Source organism: Lutjanus erythropterus, chromosome 1, assembly GCF_056507025.1.
Source record: "Lutjanus erythropterus isolate fLutEry1 chromosome 1, fLutEry1.hap2, whole genome shotgun sequence".
NCBI classification, from domain to species: Eukaryota; Metazoa; Chordata; class Actinopteri; order Lutjaniformes; family Lutjanidae; genus Lutjanus; species Lutjanus erythropterus.
Genome location: NC_139317.1, coordinates 49,222,598 through 49,242,850, shown reverse-complemented (window position 1 = coordinate 49,242,850; position 20,253 = coordinate 49,222,598). Strand labels below are relative to the sequence as shown.

At 37.7% G+C, this 20,253-nt stretch overlaps 1 protein-coding gene across 1 annotated transcript in view; it reads left to right on the top strand.

Annotated features, from left to right (window-relative positions):
* The first annotated feature begins 3,746 nt into the window (after positions 1-3,746).
* The window catches only part of plekho2 (pleckstrin homology domain containing, family O member 2), a 30,762-nt gene continuing 14,255 nt past the window's right edge, over positions 3,747-20,253 (top strand). Inside the window, exons 1-3 of the mRNA XM_084722954.1 lie at positions 3,747-4,171; positions 17,481-17,630; positions 17,910-18,032. Of these exons, the coding sequence (XP_084579080.1) occupies positions 4,163-4,171; positions 17,481-17,630; positions 17,910-18,032 (282 nt within the window). The 5' untranslated portion in view covers positions 3,747-4,162. The remainder of the gene's footprint in view (positions 4,172-17,480; positions 17,631-17,909; positions 18,033-20,253) is intronic.

Here is a 20,253-nt window from a genome sequence, read left to right as displayed (position 1 = left end):
TCTCACAGACAGTCTCTGAGCTGCAGCAGGCAACAGGGAAGCAGGTGGAAACACTTATGCTGCAGACTTTCGTCACCACCTGCTGCTGCGGCCTCCTGATCTCGTCTAGCAGTTCATCTCAAACGTACCTCTTCAGACGGGTCATGCAGCCATGTGACTGCAGAAGACAGCCTGGATAAGAGCCAAGCTAACCCAGCTTAGACCTGAGACAGCCAGCCAGAGTGAGAGAGATCGTTGTTGAGCCACTTTGATTCTGCATCAGCCCACATCCTCCTCCTCAAACCCCCACAGAACAAGTGCAGATGTCGTAGTATCTAACAAGTTTGGCTGGAGGTAAAGTTCCTGCAGCTAGTAAGCTAGCATTAGTTAGCCAGACATGCTAATGTCTGCAGATTATGTTAGAGCAGATGAAGAGTTTAATCCATTCACCACACAGGTGCTCTTGTCTTTCATGTTTTTGAGAGATGACAAAAGAGAGAATGGGAAGAACTGGAAACTTTGACAGCAGTAGTTATGGTGACAAACGTATGATTGGACAGGCACAGTTTGGAGGTGGGGTTTAGCAAAGGGTTAATTAAATGTATAAAAACATCCAAAAGGAATGGTGTCAATTGTCCTGCAAATGCCTTAAAAAATTTTGCAGTAAAACCATTCACTCAAGGGGATCTATTAATCTTGCAAGAGCCTCTTCAATCACATTTGAAATATCCTCCAGGGATATAAAGCCATCACTTACTTGTTGATTATTTGATGGCTTTATTTAAAGTCCCAAGGAAACTGGAGGTTGATTTTTCATGGTACATAGATTTATATAAATTGCAATAAAAGATAGATCAATATTTAGATATCATACTTGGGTCATCAGTTACTACTACAATGATATTTCATTTTTAATTTTATTAGTTTTCACATGAAATTTTTCCTGATTAAAGAAATTAGCTGAGTTTTCTTACCCCTCTTCAAATGTTTATCCCCCCCCCCCCATTTCCTGTCAATCCTCAACTGTATTATATCAAATGACAGAATGAAAAAATAAAATAAAAACTCAAAAAAAGTTTTATTTAAAAAAGGAAAAAGAGGCTAGTTAGGGGCCTCATTTTCTTTTTCTAATACAGCACTTATGTTTTAAATTAAAAAAATAAAATAAAATAAAATAGTTCATAATTTCTGTGTGACATGCAAGAGACTAGTCACACCAGGGCCCGCTCTGGGTCTGCTGCTGGATAGTATTGCCTGCTGTGACTCGAGGTTGGCTAGACCTGCAACCTGGAGCACTGGAGAAGTATTTATGTGTACTCCATTGGCAAAGGAAGCAAGCTCAGCAGCCTGTCAGTGAACATGGACAGACTAGGGCTGGACGGGGCCAGCTTGACAAAAAGGAAAACTGTACTGAGGTGACCAGTACTCTGAGTCTGTGAGTGATGAGAATGGCAGGTGGGGCAGGAGAGGCATGAAGCAGAGAGCCAGAATATTTCATTATATTATATATCTATTATATTTAATATATCTAACACAGTGGAATAAGGATTTATTTCCACCAAAGCAGAGTTGGTGATTGAGAACAGTGAAACAACAAACTAAGGTTTTGTAACTTTTATTTTGTTTCTGTGCAGTTTAAAGTGTGTTTTGCAAACAAGTTTGTCTTATTTCAGTAAATAAGAAACTTGAATTCAGAGGTGTCAGAGAGGTTTTTATGATGGGCAATAGCAATAACATGTGTGACATAACATCATAACTGTTAGCTCTTCAAATTCTATTGATAAGCAGAACTTTTAAAAGCCCATTCTGTTCCCTATCTTTCCACTTGATTTATCAAGCAAACAGAGAGCCTTCCAGTATCTGACAGAATACTTTAAACAATTGCATTTATCAGTCAAATACTGATTTATCTATGGACACCCATTTCTGCCACTGACAGAAAAAATATCCCCATAGTAAGTAACAATCAGAATTACGAGACAAAAAGTTGAACTATGAAAAAATGACAAAATTATGATACAAAAAGTAAAAAATATGAGACAAAAAGTCAAAATTATGAGATAAATAGTCATAATTATGAGATAAAAAGACTAAATTATAAGATTTTCTTTTTTTTTTATCTCATAATTATGACTTACCATGGGGACAATTTTTGTTTCAGTGGAAGAAATGGGCTTCCATATTTTATGACCAAACATGTTTAAAACTAATAAACATTCCTGTTAGCCTTGGCTGTACACTGACTTGTGTAGGAATACACAATGCTAACAGGTTAAGCTAAAATGGTTAACATGGTAGACAATGTACTACTAATTACAGTATTACTAAATGTTTAATTATATAATATTGTTTATTTTATTTTCCTCTTCTTTTGGAATGTATTTGAAAATTTTAACTGTATAAATTGTCAAAATTTTTGTTTGTTTTTGTGTGTGTGTGTGCAAAGTGCTAGTCTATTAAATTTAGTATTACATAGTCAATAATTTGTGTTTTGCAAATCTGCCATGCAGAATTTAAAATCTTTTATCTGACTGATTATTCAAACTTAATTTTTACTTACTTTTATTTTTTTTACTTTCATATTTATTATTTCAGTACCACTTTCTGATGAGGGACCAGGGCTGCCCAGATGTGAAAAATCTCTTTTACTGATTGGACCATGTGACATTTATCTACTGAGAGAAAAATATGGCCATTTTTTATGGCCAAATGGCCAAAACAGGAGTTTTTCAGAACCTGAGTGTTGAGTGTTGGGCAGTAATGCAGTACTCAGTAACGTATTGCTGTAATATCAATAATTTTATTACTGTTACTGTTACTAATCCAAGTTACTTTTGTCCTAGGCAGGCTATCTTATGATGACCTGTTTGTGCAGTAGGTCAGGATCGGTCACATCAGCTACTAGCCCAAAAGCTAAACAAAGGATGGAGGAGGAGGGGGAGGGAGGCAGGCTTTCAGAGGAATCTAACTTAAAAGCTACATTCAAAGAGGTCAACTTTGTTTCCACCACAGACGACTTCTGGACAGGTAACAACGGATGCTTTCTGGTTGTAACAGTTCACTGGATCAGCAGTCCAACTTTGGAGTGCAACAAAGCCTCCAACAAGGTATGAAAGCACAGTTCAAATAATAGGGGAACTGAGCTCAGCTCCCCTGAAAACTGTGTACTTCAAACCTGACTTACTTATGAAAGTAATGCTGCAATATAAAGAGCAACATAACAAAATATTTTTCATAGCAAGTAAGAACAATTATATTACTTTTAAAAAGTGTTATCTGTAAAAAGTAACTATATATATATATTTATAACTTTTCTGACACTGTTGGCAGCCCAATTTTCATTCTTGTTACAGACTTACAACTGATTTATTGAGTATTAAATTATTTATCATCACTTATGACACCACCAGATACAAATTTTGATTTTTTTCTTTTTTACTTTTCCAAATAGAATAAAGGACTTGTTTGTCTTTGAGACTCCCCTTCACTAACCAACATCCAGGAACAGCCACACCTACCAGGAAGTGTTGAGTGTAACAACATGAGAGGCCACTGTAATGTTCATCAGCAAGTCTGTCCTGACAAAGGCATGTAAAGAGGCTGACAAGACCTGTGAAAGCACCAACATCTTGCACTGGAAAAGCCTTCTTGTGAAGTATGGTGAATTGTGCGAATGTTTTCTTCAGAGTATGCTCCAGAAGTTGTATATGATATGACTGTGAGGATGCTGCAGCAGCAGCTGTTGGCAGTCTGGTTTTGTTCTCATCACCACGCTGAGAAATGCAACTTGATGCAACGCACATCGGTTACATTTCCTGTGTAAAGGGTGCCGACTGCTGAGTTTGACTTGGGATGCCTCAGATGATGCGTTCAGGCGCTGCTGTCGCTGGCCGCGTTGCTCCTCCTCTGACAGACCTTTCTATTCAAGAGTGTGAAGGGACTTCAACCGGAAACTAAACTTTTTTTTTCGAACTTTTTTCTCCGAGGCAGAAGAAGAAAAGCAGACGAGCCTTTGGTGTCAGAAACAACACGGTTCCTTATTTTCCTCATTCGCGCGTGCCGTCGGAAATGTGTCAGTTGCCGACCAACAGAGGAGAAGTCAACAGCTGCTGGCGAGGATAAAGGCGACGTCGAGTGATTTTAGGCTAGTCGACAGTCGCATAACGGATTTTGGTCCTTTATCATGGAAGATGTGAGTAGTCACATTTAGTCCCGCTGTGTGCTGCTTCGCTTTTTGGAGCAGTCGCTGTCTTTGCAATGTAGGCTCGTAGTTCTGGGCTCAGTTAGTAAGGGTGAACACTTCAGTAAGCATTCACTGTGTGATGTAATGAAGCTTGCGAGTAAAATACTCGGCAAAGGCGCAGCCAAGTAGGGGCCCAAAGTGTAGGCAGTGCGAATTCGACGCGACATTTTCTTGACACAGGCAATAGTCATTAGAGAAAAAACGTTATTTTGGGATTCAACAGCGATATCAGGCTGTCTACCACCTTTATCTAAAGTGAACACTTTAAGGCACAAGCACCTGCTCACCTGTCAATGTGTTGCATCAACTTGTTGGCAGCTGTAATTTATTGTAACACGACGTGTTGATGTAACAACGAATTCTTAAAACAGAAAAGCAGACCTAGTCTGCGTCAGATGGGTCTTTTGGTAAATTCTGCATTATTATAATACCTTTTCAGTACTCATGTGAAATGCATTTCAACAATACATTTCGGCAGGAGGATGACATATCAAATAAAAAACACGTAGTGAAACGTACCGTTGCGAATCCACTGTAATAGGCTAATGTGTCACAAAAATGTTGGCAATAGGTTAATAACGTTTTCAGTTTTGATTATAACGAAGTAGTTTATGATTTTCCGTATTTATGAACGGTGTCAACAGGGTATTAAATAACACTCATCAAAAGACAGATTACTGTTTTGATTTGTGCCTTAAAGAATCCTAAAATCATAAAAGGCCTCTAAGGCTACTGATACATAAGCTTTACCAATGTAATACCTGATGAACGGCATGCCTCAGTGAAAATTTAGCATTTTGAGGAAGCCAACTTACTAGAAAAAGGAAGTCAAGTAGAGACATACTATGTCACCTAGAGTATGGAGGGAACTTGTTGCAAACATTTTCAAGCAAGCAGTACCCCGCCCTTTGATTGGAACCTTAGCCCAAAAAAAGGTATTAAGCTGCTTTCCCCTTTCCATTTAGAATCTGATGATTAAATGCAGCGTTTTTTTTCTTTTGCAAAACTTGACTACTTTGCTTGGATCATCCTCCAATCTAGACTATGTAGGTTTTATACGATGTTCTCCCTTGCTCTCTCAAGCATCTTCCAACATTAAACAAGTAGTGAACACAGTGGGGTACTTACAACTCTGACACAATCAAATTAATGCTGAAGATATGAGTGCAATTAAAGCTATAAGGAAAGTTAAAGCTACTGCATGGGTTTTAAGTGGTTATGAAAATGTCTTCATTCAATATTAATGCCTCTATTAGAGCTTGAGATCTGTGCCTGAACCCGACGGGACCCAATGGGTTTGGGTTGGGTCAGGCTGTATTTCACACATGTTTCATGGGCTCACGTCAGGTTTGGACTCTTTTATTATTATTATTAACATTATTATTAATATTATTTTTATCATCTCCACATATACGGTGCATATACAGACACTACCTATATAGTCACATTCATTTCAATTAAAAATGGTTCTTCCTTTGGAGTTAAAGAGAATTATTTTAAAGTGGAAGATATGCCCTTAAAGGAGCAATATGTAACAATTACACATCCAAAAATGTCCATATACAATATTGGAGGGATAGATAGTATGTAAAATAGGTTGAAATCCTATTTAATATACAGTCTATGGTTGAAGTGAGTTGTTTCCCCCTGCACCCTCCACTCCAGACTTGTGGAAGCTCAGGCAGGCAGCAGGAATGCTGCAGGAGTGCAAGACAAACATAACATTGTAATTGGACAATAACAAGTGAGGACAAATCCTCCTCTCTCAGTTGATCAGCTGTTTATACCTGTCAGTTGTCTGTCAATGTAAAGTTAAGCCTGTTATCGTGATAACAAAAGTCCCCTGCTCTGAAAATACACATTCTGAAGTTTGAGGTCAGTCACTTCCTGCCTTCTGCCTGCCAGACTCCATTAACATATTGCTGTGTTCAACCATTTCAAACATTTACTACTACAAGATTAATTCCGACATAGAATGGCAATTTCAAAGGAATACACTGCAACTGTTGCATTTTCGTCAGAGTTGTGAGTACTTCAGTTTAGCATGTTTCCTTAATCAATGATTAGAGATCATATTTTCAAATTTTATAATTTATTACAGTAAATGTATTACAGTTTTCTCCTTAAATAAGTGTATTGTTAATGTCAAGATATTGCCTTAAATTAGAGGGCCTTGGGGATTTTGGGTGGATGCTCCCATAGCTCAGTTTGTAGAGCATTTGCCCCATGTACTGAGGCTGTTGGTCCTCTGCAGTGGGTGCTGGTTTGATTCCCACCTGTGACCCATTTGCTGCATGTCATTCCCTCTCTCTCTACCCCCATTTCTTGTCATATCTTCAGCTGCCCCTATCTAAAGTAAAGGCAAAAGCCCAAAAAATAATCTTTACACAGAAAAAAAAAAATCATATCGGTTTCACGGTATTTGATAGTATTTTCTTTTTTCATGCTAGAGTGTTCTTACCCACATTTTCTTCTAATGAGAAAATAATTAATGCAGTTGATTGGCTTTAAATCCCACGCTAGTCGGCAGCAGAAATACTAGTCATTTAAAATATTTATCAACATTTCATTTATGCATGATGCCAGTTATCTGTTGCCTCCAAGAGCCCGCCACTAGTCAGGGCTGTGGCACTGTCAGACGGCAGCCCCTCTCGCCCAGCACGTATGCCCCGATTGCCCTGGCAACCCAGGATGTTTATATCAGCAAAGTCGGACAGATGAATGTAGACTGTGACAGAGTAAGGTGATATATATTCAGTCGACTGGAGAAACGTGTCCACATTAAGCACATACACAGACATACACTGTGACCCTCTTCGGTCTGAAAAGGTTGAAGCGTTTAGTGAGTTGTTGTCATGTTTTGTATATTTATGTGTAAGGTTTGTATTGCACAGTGCAAAGTAGCGCACATTTCAGCGGCATTTAAAGTACAATTTGCAGATTGTAGACTGTGATGTATTCAAATGGCTGTTAATACACAGTATTTTTTTCAGACAGTGTTTAACATTATAAATTAATACATTTTGCTAAATTTTAACTGCTTTCTGAGTGTTTTCTTAGTGTTAGACTAGTCTTAATTAAATTTTGCATTTAATCGACAGGGAAATTAGTCGCCAGGAACATCCCTAGTGCACACGCTCAAGCAAGCACGCCTGTGTGTTGGTGTGCAGCAGTGAAATGGGTTCCCACTGAAACACTTTCCTGCCGTGCACATTCCAGACGTTGCTTGGGCTATTCACCGGTATGGCGGTATATGAAAACTTCATATCATAAAAAATAAATACCGATTAATACCGGCCTAATGGAACCCAATTTCTGCCAGTGGAACAAAAAATGTCCCTATGGTAATGATAAAAATAAAAAATAATGACTTTTTATCTCATAATTATGACTTTTTATCTCATAATTTTGATGTTTTTATCTCATAATTATGACTTGCCATGGGGATATTTTTTCTGTCAGTGTTGGACATGGGCCTCTATGCATTTGTTTTAAACTTTAAGCAGCATAATGTAATGCAGAGTATGTGAGAGAATGACACGTGGTTTGGCTGGAGATTCCCACAGTATAGATGGGTCAGGCTGAGGGTCAATAGGAGAAAAGAATCACTGCCTGAAATGGTTCAAGTAGAGGATGTAAGAGTATGTCAGTATTCAACGCTGCTACTGAACTGAAATTAGAATAAATTTTTGCCAAGAAATCAGCATATTCTGTGTATCCTTGTATTGTTCTTATTTGGTCAAAATTGTCTCACCAAAAAGAAGAGATTAGAACTTATTTTATCGACTTATTTACTGGGTGAAGAATTATTAGGGCAGACAGGAAAACAAGTTTGTAATATCACCTCAATTCCAACACACAAACATGCAGTTTGTAGGCAGGTAGTGCGAAGGAACAGAGGTCTCAAATCACTATTTGCATGAGTTCATAAGTTCATGTGGGCTTGTTAAAAAAACAAACAAACAAACACACAGTGTGGCTAACGTTAGCAGTGTTAGCAGCAGCAGCTCCAGATAACTGGCATTGTGCATGAATAAAATATAGAGAAATATTTTAAACGACTAGTATTTCTTTCTTCCAACTAGCGTGAATGGGGACGGTTAATCGTATAGTCATCCCTGCCATGCGAAGGCAATCATACTTTGATTTACAGAATAATGAGGACAGCAGCTATGAAACATATCACCAGGATGTGGTTAAAGCCTGTAAGTCCATCAGTAAAGAGATGGATATTAACCATAAGGGATATCTCTGAAATGGAGAGGATAACTTACAGAATTAGGAACGAAGACACCGAACATAAACAACAATGGTTTAAGTGGATGAGGACATCAATGAATTAAACTAAGTAAATAATAAATTCAGTGAATAAGACAGGCATGATACTGGTACTGTGAACAGTTATGTGGAAAAGTAGGTTTTTTTTCGGTTTTTTTTCTTTCTGTTTTTTGTTTTTTTCTCTTTTGTGTCTTGTCTTTATGTATGTGAGTATGAATGTATGTATAGAAATATAAGAATGAAGATGAAAACAATTTTGTTTCATTGGGTGTATGAAAAAATATATATATATATTGCAATAATGCGCAAATACTGAATGGACTGTAGTTGTAAATGTAACATGAATTTATTGCAATAAAAGTAACAAAAAAATAAAAATAAAAATACCATGAAACCGATATGAGTTTTAATAAAACCGTGATTTGAACATTTTGTCATACTGCCCAGCCCCACTGTCCTGTACTGAACTGAACTGAGCTGAACTAAAACTAGTGCTTCATGTTTATGACTGGAAAGTGTGATCATATGAGCTTTATTTATGTTTTATTTTTTACTTGTCATTTCCTGCTCACCTCTTCTCTACTTCACATTCTGCCTTATCTTCTTTACTTTTCACCCCCAAAACCACTGTGGCCCATCCATGATCATCACTTGTCTCAGCCCTGTGAGTCACCCTTTTATCGCCATCACACTGACCTAGAGTGCATAGAATGACGTGTCTGCCTGACTCATTCAGCAAAGAGGAAACAGACTGCCACATTATGTGTGAGGCAGAAAACAATTAACCCTCTCTCCTAATTGTCCTGCCAGGCAGGCCTCTGCTACACAATGGATATGTGTGTGCACATCGTCTTACTGGGGCACCACTGACAATTTATGGGAAAATGTCTTTATGAAAAAGAGTCCTCAATAGTGAATGCGTGTGTTTTTGAATTTCTGTTGTTGTTTCTCCAAAAATGGAAAGATGAGGAAACAGACCTTGTGCACATTTCTTCTTACTGCACAAGGGATTCATTTGGGATTAAAGGAGAAATCTGTAATATATTAACTGCATAATTAACAAAAACATCATAGAATGTGATCAGAGTTTAGGGAAACATGCCATGGTTGAAATAGTCACTTCTCTGACAACAATTCTACACATGGGGTGCCATAACTTGTGTTACTGTTTTTCCATTGCCTGTTTATGAGCTGTAAGAAATCATTAATATTGTAGAAGGAGTAGATGTTTAAAATGGTTAAATTCAGCAGTATGGAGTTTGGCAGGCAATCACTGAACTCCAACTCCAGAGGGTGTATTTTCATAGCAGTGGGTTTTTATTGTTAGGGTAACAGGCTTGACATTGCATTGACAGTCAACTGGCCAAGTTATAAACAGGTCCTCAATTTGAGTGGAGTCTGGGGTGGAGGCGGCGGGGAGAAACAACTCATTTTAGCCTATTTAAGTTATTATTACCACGTATGGTACAATTATGGGACAATTGTAATAAATTGCTCCTTTAAATAAAAATAGTGAAATACTGCTTTCTGTCATCCTGTTATCAGGATCCGTCTCTGTGCATCGGTGTCATACATAAACATAGAGCTGCAATGTGGGAGGACTTATTTAAGGTAACTGACAGTTGGAGCATTGCCACAGCTTAGACGGACATGAAATTCTGGTTGAAACCTCAGTACACACAGTACAGGGCCTGTGTCCATAACTATGACTCCAAAGTGTCTGTTAGTAGAAAGTATTTTAAAGGGATAGGTCACCCAAAAATGAAACTTCAGCCATTGTCTACTCACTGGGTTTATTTTTTTAGTCCATGAATGGTGACCATTTTTTGAATGTAAAAAACACAACTGGAAAAAAAAACAAACATAAAATGCCTCCATGCTGCTTGTCTGTCCTGACATGCCGTTTGCACACTGTCACACCACACATACCCAGTTCAGACAGTGTGCATGTGCACGTGAACGTGGCTCCAAGCTAAGGATCTATCTAAAGTAATAACACAATTAGGGCTGTAATTGATACTTTTTCTGATTATTAATTAATCTGCTAATTGTTTTCTCTATTAATCGGTTTATTAATCAACTTTGAAACATCAAAAGATACCCAAACACCAATCACAACTTCCCAGATCCTGAAGTGATGACATTAAACTGCCTGTTTTATCCAACCAACTGTCAAAAAACAAAAATATCTTTTACTTTCATATATGATGAAAGTAAGCAGCCAAACCAACATTTGAGAAGTCAGCAAATATTCTATTTGAAAACTGACTGAAACAATTAAGCAATTACCAAAATAGCTCTAAACTCAATCTGCATAAATTAATTCACTTTAGATTGAGGGTCAATTTTGGGTGAATTCAACAAGTATGTTGCCATAGTTTGCTCCCAATTGCAACAACAAAACATTTTGAATTAGCTATAGATCTGACCTACCCTTCTGACTTCTGACAGTGACAGAATTCTACCCCTTCTGACAGTGACAGGGGCAATACATGCTGGGAATTTGAATTGGCAACGATAATAATAATAATAATAATAATAATAATAATAATAAGAATAAGAATAAGAAGAATAATAGTGAAAAAAATGGAAACTAGAAACTCATGGAAACTAGAATTTTTCATTACTGATATGATGGACTATTTAGTGTTGTTAGTGTAGTTATGTTTGCATTATCTACATTTGACTTACATTTAAATTGAGTGTTTGTAGCAAATGTGACACCATTTGCGTTTTGTGAGAAGTGAGATTTTATATATTAATAGGAAGTGCGTGGGTGTTATATGTGCATAAATGTTCATACATGGTAGTGTTATAAAAATAGATTTCCTCTCTGAATGAGTAATCAATCCTTGAAAAAAAAACTGAGAAACACAACTGCTACAATATTGCACCATGATCAGATGAGGTTTCTTATTGGTCTCTGATGTGAACTGTTTTATACTTTTTTAATGAGTTCTATGGGTCAAGTAGAGTCCAAAGATTGAAGTGGTCATTCTTAACCTATAAATTCAGTACAATTTGCTTTAAGTTAAAGAGATAGAAGTATGTTCTCCATTTTCACAATAAGTGAAAGCAAGCATTGTCTTTACTAGTTGTCTCTAGTGGGTAACTATAATGCCTTCCATACTGTCAATATGCCATATGACAGTAAAATAAAGAACAAAGTTTACATTAATGTCAGGGCCTTTATCCCCTTGTTCACAAGTACAATAGAGCTCTTTGGTCTACCTGTGGTTTGTGGTGTGATCAACAGAACTAAAGCCGGATTGTCACAATTTAAAGATACAAGTAAGCAACAAAGTTTCAATGTATAGCATGTTCTCTGGCTTGAGAATGCATACATTGTCTGACTTACTTACAGATAACAATGCAGCACTAAGCAGTAAGTAAGCCTGTATGTTTTTCTGATAATAGGGTGTGAACAATTTTCTCAGCCCCACAGATGTGTGTGGAACATGCCTGTTATTAGTTGCAGCGCATTTGGCTGCACCAACGACTAGAAATTCAGTATCAGTACTTCAGTACTTTTTTGTTCATCATTTCAGCTTTTATGGCCTTTTTGTGTAGCTTTTGTCCGGCAGAAGTGGTACACATCACTGACTGGCCAGTGATGAGTTCAAGCTGGGCAGGTCAGTGTGAAAATCAATGAATGCCAGATGCTCCCTGACTTAATCAAAAACACATGTCTACTAAGGTGTGCCTCTTCCCTAAAACCCTGCACTCTATTTTCTCTTCCTCTTTTAAGACCCGACTTGCATGAGCTACCTCAGCTGTAGCATATTATAATTTAAAACTGCATTACTATCTGTCTCTGCATATTATTTTAATCTGCACGACAGTAGATCTGTTTCAGTGTTCACCACAACACCGCAGATAGGACAGTTAAAATATTGGGGTTTTGGTTAGGCCTCTGTTTCAGTGCAGAGCAGACTTCCTGTGTAAATCCAAAATTGGAACCCCTTAACCTACTACGTGATATCGCAGTGCAGGGCAATAATTGTCTGCTTCACCCTGTGTAAAGGAAACCTCTCATTGCTGCTCAGTTGGGAGGGTTTGGTCAGGGCTGCACCTAGCCTCATCAATTCTTTCCTTGTTTACCCATGTCAGAGGCCATTCTGAGGCTGTGTGCTTTGTTTTCCTCACCACAGAAAATGACTAAAAAGCTAAATGATGTCATATAGTAGGGGTGGTTAATCTGTCTGATTTCCCGATCCGATTTGATTACGATTATTGAGGTCCCAATTCGATTACCAACCGATTTTCGATTATTAACGATTCTCGATTAGCGATTATTGATTTTCCATTTGACAACAGTAACCCAAAATACACCACAAAGTTATTGGACCATTAAAAAAAAACAGTCAGTCGCTGAATTACTTAACTCTTTTACTGAGTAACAACTCAAAGCACTTCCTGTGTAGTGCAAAAAAGAAAAAAGTGGTGGGATTAGGGTTAAATTATTTTAAAAATGCACTTGTCTTTGATCTTTGTCTGTCTGTAATTATCACCATAGTTATGTAATGTAATAATAATGGTAATAGTAATGATAATGGTAATAATATTAAAAACTTCAAACTTATACAGTGCTGTACTATGTATATACTATACATGTATTAGATCATTATACACTGTACAGTATAATACACAACTATGCTCTGTAGTCTGGCTCAATGTCCCGCCTACAGCAGCACATCTGATTGGTTAGAAGTCATGATCAATCAGCAGACACACTGGGGCGAGACAGAGCTGCACCGGTGAGCAGAGAGGAGCTGTGTAGAAGTTAAGACAGCTGATATCACCAAAGTTTCAATGAACATCACAGTTTTATGATCTGTTTCTTTGGTGATAGCAAAGCAATATCACAGCAATATCAATACTCCAACCAGGTGTGTTATCATCCAGTGTGCAATATCTGTACGTAAATTCCTAACTCAGTGTGCAATATCTATAATCCCTCTGTGCCATGGTGTAAATTTGTAAATAATGTATATTTGATGTTACCATTTCCTATGTTATATATTTCCCAGTTATATCTCCCTGTTTATATTGCTTGCTGCTATTTATTGTCTCTTGTTGTTGATTTTACTATTTTTGCTATCCACTTTGCTGCTGTAACACTGGAAATTTCCCCACTGTGGGACTAATAAAGGAATATCTTATCTTATCTTATCTTATCTTATCTTATCTTATCTTATCACAGAGATGCGCTGCACACAGCAGCATCTGTCCTGTCTTCACTGCAACTCTGCATGGAGATTTCGGGTAATATAACTTATACAAAAGTAACAGTGACAGTAAAACTATGATGCTCACATGTGGTCTGCGGATCACATGCATGCCAAACCGTAGAGGGCGATCCGTACGGGACACGGATCAACTGTGATCTGTTGCAGCCCTAGTTGGTTGCTCGTTGCTGGTTGATCCTCGTCCATTTCACACACCTGCTCGTACGGGTCACTCGTTCTGGCCGGTGCACGCACTTGTGGATTGGAACTGGGCACGCTCGCGTGACATTCAACTTCCGTTGACTGCAGGATAACATTTTTGCAAAATAAAATAATGCAAAAAATAATCGATTTTTGAAAATGTAATATATCGATTCATACTCGTCCATTACATAATTGCAATTAATTAATAATCGTTTTTTTTTCACCACCCCTATCATATAGTTGCACTATCAGTCTATTTTAAGGCAGTTTTACCAAGTAACTTTGTATTTTTGCCCTTTTCTCTCTCTGTCTGGCTGATAAAGGAGAAGGTGTGAAAAGGTCTGTTTTGTAAGATTTACACAGACTTATTGACAGCATATGGCAGGAATTAGGCCTGGCCAATAGAGCTGAAAAGTCTATCATGATAGTGAAATAGCTAGCTAGTGACTAGAACTGGGTATTAGTACTCAATACCTTTAACTCTTTCCCCACCAGCGTTTTTTTTTTTTTTAATTTGCCAGCCAGTGCCAGCATTTTTTACAAACTGATTTTTCAATACCCACAGAATATTCAGTTCTATGAAAATGTTAACATGGAATATATCAAAAGAAAGAACTTCTAGTGTGAGAAACAAAAAATGTTTTGTTCTAGCTTCATTCATTCTTTTTTCATAAGCACTTGAATGCTGGTTGGTTGTAAAATCCACTTTTTTTCAGAGAAAACAGTATTTTTGTTAAAGAGACATCTTTAAACAGGGGACTGCAGCATGACCAGCCCCACTCTGTGTCCAGCTCTTTGGCCAGGTCGCTGTGCTTTCTGTCCCACAGATCTGCAGCTGAGCGCCTATGTTTTCAGGCTACATAACATCATCTACTTCTGCTGTTCATTTCTGGTGGTTCTCTTCTTCAAATGACAATTTTTTTGTCATATGATCCATCACAGTGTCCCCCACCACCTGGCAGTGAATTCAGCAATTGACAGAATTTTTCACCAATGGAAGGGAAGTCTTGAGATAACAAGATATCTCATCATTGGCAGGGAAAGAGTTAAGGCATCACTTGAAATAACCCAGTACCAAGTAGTATAGAAACCACACCTGCATTCAATGCTTTTGGTAAAACCAAATCTAGAAAAAAAAGACTGTTCATATGTTTTTTCTCACAGCCAATCACTACAAGTGTTCTTCATAAAGAAGAACCTTTGAAAAAAGATACTGAATGAGGCTCTCCATTAATTTTGGTATCATTTCAAGGGTACTGCTTTTGGTACAGAACAGCCAAATCCGCACATTGATTCTAGATACAGCTTTACGTGTTTTTTGCAAGTTTCATGACCACTGTTGGGTATCCAGATTCTTGGAAGTTAAGCATCCATTTGGAGTCCACTTTAATCACTGTATCCAACCTGAATATTTTTTATGCTGAATATGCTGTAAAATATTTAAATGGGCCTCTTTACAACAGATAAGTACTAAAATTCACTTTTGTGTTGGAATAATTCAGATCCAAAATCAAAATGTGAAAGTAACTTAAGGGCTGAATATTCTCCCTAACAGACAACTGCAGACACCATGTGCAGTAATCCTGTATACACAGAATACACATTCCTCATGGTATTCTTTAGGTTGTTGTAGCATAGTGGCCTCCCAGACAAACTGCAGACAACACACACTCAGTCACATATAGTCTTGCATATCGGAGTAACACAGATCATGCCAGAACAATATCTGTTCCTCATTAAACAATTGACAAATAAAACAATATTTTCAATTAGAACACCAAAAAACTCTGCTGTTGTTGTGTAAAAATATGTTGTTACAAAAACAACAACACATTTCTTCCTCCAAAATTGCAATGTGTAACATAATTCTCACCTGCATCATGCTTGATAACATTACTAAATGATGCAAGGTTCCTCACTCTAGTGAAGCATTATTTTACTGAAGGTCTTTTGGTCAGTATGCTGAAAAAACAGTTAGACCTATGTGTTCGACATTTTTTTTATTCAGCAAGACATTTAATTAATAATAATGATGCATCACGCTATATTGTCTCATCTGTGTTCATGAAATGTTACTTTGACCGACAGATGAAGGCCGATCCAATGACTACAAATCCAAATTCTGGATCAGAATGATCTTGTCTGAAAATTATTTAAAAATCCAGGACAAAATCTCCAAAACCAGTTTGATCTCAGATAGCAAAAAAGGGACTACAAAATCTGGATAATTCTGATCCAAAAGGTTTGAAATACTGGCCCTGTTGATATTTCCTACAAAGTCTTTGAGCGACCCAGTCAAAGTTGTGTGCTTGTGTGCCTTGGATTGAGGTTATGCTGAAGTCTTGCTCACAGTGTCACGTAATTGCAAAAATGGTTAGGTGTTAAGGAACCTGGACAAAGGCCTGTTAAGATCAGTGTCTCTGACTTAACAGACTTTTTCATTTCTGCCCTGTTTCCTGAAAACAGGCAGTACCTCTGACACATCTCTTCTTACATCAGATTCTAACTGCTTTGGACAGGATTTTGGATGATTTACTTTGTGTACACATTTTTTGTTTTTGTCCCTATATACACAGATACATGATAAGTGATAGCATGTCAAAGGGCAGTATCAATGCACAAACTGAACATGACATTGCCTGCTGCTAGGCAACACAAAACACATCCACATAGTGTGAGTAATAGTGAATCCGAGCAAAATATAAAGGAACTGAAACACTTTACAGTCATAATGAAAGTGGTACACACTGCTACTGTGTTCTACCAGTACATGATACATATCCACACAATAAAGTGTATTTTGGGAATGAAGGGAGATGCAAAGAACACCTTTAAAGCTCATATCAGTTACAAAAGACTTAAATTGTACTGAAAAGAAAAAAAGGAAACATCTATACAAACTTCTCAAACCATTCCCCCATAAAAGTAGGATTTGACACTAGCAAAGTTAGCTCTTTACATCGGCAACTAACATAAGTGAATGTAGCTGTATTTGTCGATCAACTTCTCAAACCCCTGTCCAGCACAATCCATTTCTACTTATGCTTATCCATGTACTCAAGCATTTGGAGTTTTGCTTTTGCTTGGCTGAATACAAGGCTTACATTTACACTAGCATGGACATGTGTTAATGTTAGAAACCAACTTGAGCCAATATATTTGCAAGGACCAAATGTGAAAAGCTAGCTACCCTTGCGATCGTTATGGAAAGTTCTAATCTTAATGGGTTAACGGGTTTAACCAGTCAACTGGCACAACCAGGCCACTGAACCTTGTAACTGTCTGTCATTTGTCTATGTGCTATGGGTATAAAATAACCTTCTTAATACAGCCAATGTGTGATGCACATAAATCTGCAACAGACAGACACCTTTTATAAAAATGTGTTTGAGACTTATAATATGTCATATGTGTAGTTGACTATCAAGCTCACACCTCAGTCCTTTTCTAGTACAGCTATACTGTGTAGTGACAACAAGTAACGACAAACTGAAAGTGATAACTGTGCACACTCTGCTAGTACACTTCCTTCCTCTGTATCATTGTAGGGTGCAAAAGAGGACCCAGCCCAGTGTAAAAAGCCAAAGCTCCTGGGTAAAGCTGGCTGGGTGAAGAAGGCCCCTGGCAGATTGCTGGCAAGCTATAAGGACCGCTACATCCATGTGGAGAAAACAGAGATTGTGGTGTATGAAAATGAGGTACTTTACTGCTACAAATGATGTCTTCCTACTGATGCAACACTCACTAATTTACACCATGTAACTTTTGTAAGCCATTTTTTGTTCTCTTGTCATAAAATCACATAGTTCTCAAGATATGGATAACACAGTCATAGCAGCTATGTGGCTATTACGACAATACAGCACTCATTTGTAGTTTGTTGGTTTTCGTCTCATTAATAACAAGCTAAACTATGTCAGCTTTATGTTAATAGGAATGACAAATACAAATGCAAATACTTGTATTTTGTGTTGCAGGACCTACAGAACTGCTTAGAAAGGCTTGACCTGGAAAACTATGATAAATGTCATGAATTAAAGAGCCCCTTCAAGAAGAAGCACAGACTGATACTGATTCGGTCACCTAAGTCTGGAAATAAGGTGAGCTGAGAGATGCCTTGGGTGGAAATACCAATATTTTTTAATAGTATGGTTGTATAATTTCTAGAAATTTTCTTCAAATGAAGGATGAGAGCAAACGGGGCAAGCAAGATACTAATAGTGTGCAGACGATCTAAATCAAGCAGGTTATTATTCATGGGAGGTGTGACCAAATGATGGTAAAATGTGCAGCATTTTACCAGAACCATATAGCTGAGAAAAGTATCAAATAATATTAGTTTGTGGGCAAAAATGAGAAGAAATTAATCATGTTTTGTGATGCATCCTTACAATGAATTAGTGCTAAATTACATGCATTACATCATAACACTTTTTTCAATTAAGATGCCAGTCTGAATTATTTCTAACTCTGTGAATTAGCAGTAAACTATTTTTTTTGGGTTAAGGCTTTTTTTGGGGTTCAGTTTGGGTTAAGGCTATTAGTTATTTTCCACAGTAAAACTATAGCTAGGTTTCCATCCAAAGGTCTCACACATTTTGAGAAAATCTGAACAAGAAACTGTGAATGATTGCCTGTGTCCATCCACTACCGTTACACAATTATGAGGAGTTGTACGCACAGTTTGATCCTCTCAATACAAGAGAAGGAGCTTGGTTGGGTGCACGTTGCCTGCACACAGCATGATATACACACAGTCAACGTCTGGGTGGCAGCAGAGAGCTGTTGGCTCCTTTTGCATCTGACAGTAAATACAGCAGAGTGAGATGTGTTGATAGTTGGAGGAGTTTAGAGCACCAGCTGCTAGAATTGAAACATAAAATTCAGTGAAGTCATTATCAATCAGAGGAAGATGATAAACTCTGTGGAGAACATAGTGACAGTGGAACTCAGCCTCACACTGGGACCAGGTGATTTTCAGACAGTTGAACTGTGCTGGATAAACTATTCACATCCTTTACTTCAGTAAAAACACAAAATCTCAATGTGAAAATACTCCTCTACAAGTAAAGGTCTTGCAGTCAAAACCCTATTGGAGTAGAAGTACACTACCTGGCCAAAAAGATAGTCACCACCTGGATTTAACTAAGCAAATAGGTCAGAGCCTTCTGTTAGATAATTACTGCAGTGATTAATATGTTTCAGCTGTCAACAAGCTATTGAACCCTAACTGATGCAGTGACAAGCTTCTCATTTTTTAAACAACCATGTCAGAAGACATATCCTGTGGTCATGGAAAAGATGTTACTCTGTTTCAGAAGGGTCAAATTATTGCTATTATTATTATATTATATATTTTTATTTATATTTTTATTTATTTATATTATTATTAATGCTTAAACGTTTGGTGAAATCAGGTTGTAAAAAATCAACAGTAGAACTCACGGCTATGTTTAATAGTGAAAGTAAGAGCATTTCCACACTCACAATATGAAGAAAACTCAAGGGATTGGGACTAAACAGCTGTGTAGCCTTAAGAAAACCATTTATCAGTGAGGCTTATCAGAAAAAAATGCTTCAGTTTGCTAGGGAACATAAAGATTGGACTGTGGAGCAATTGAAAAAGGCCATGTGGTCTGATGAGTCCAGATTTACCCTGTTCCACAGTGATGGGGGCATCAGGGTAAGAAGAGAGGCAGATGAAGTAATGCTCCCATCATGCCTAGTGCCTACCATACAAGCCTGTGGGGGCAGTGTTATGATCTGGGGTTGCTTCAGTTGCTCAGGTCGAGGTTCAGAGACGTTCAGGGAACATGAGACATCATTTTCACACATGGATTGGCCATCACAGAGACCAAACTTTAACCCCATTGAGAATCTTTGGGATGTGCTGAAGAAGACTTAACACAGCGGTCTGACTCTCCCATCATCAATACAAGATCTTGGTGAAAACTTAATGCAGCTCTAGACGGAAATAAATGTGACATTGCAAAAGCTTATTGAAAGGATGCCATTGTGAGTGCTTTAATCAAAGCTCCAACAAAATATTAAAGGCTGTAACTTTTCTTTTTGGTCAGGTAGCGTATGTGAGTGTTATCAGCCGTTATCAGTATGAAAAGTAAAAGTAACCACTGTGCAGTAAAATGCTCCCTGTCAGTAACTAGTAACTGTACCTGTCAGGCAAATGTAGTGAAGCAAAAAGTTGAGTAGAACTGTAAATAAGCATAAAATGGCTGAAATTTGAAATCCTACTTAAGCTCAGTACTTGAGTAAATGTACTTAATTACAGTACCCATGTGGGAGTGGTGGTGGGGAGGGTTG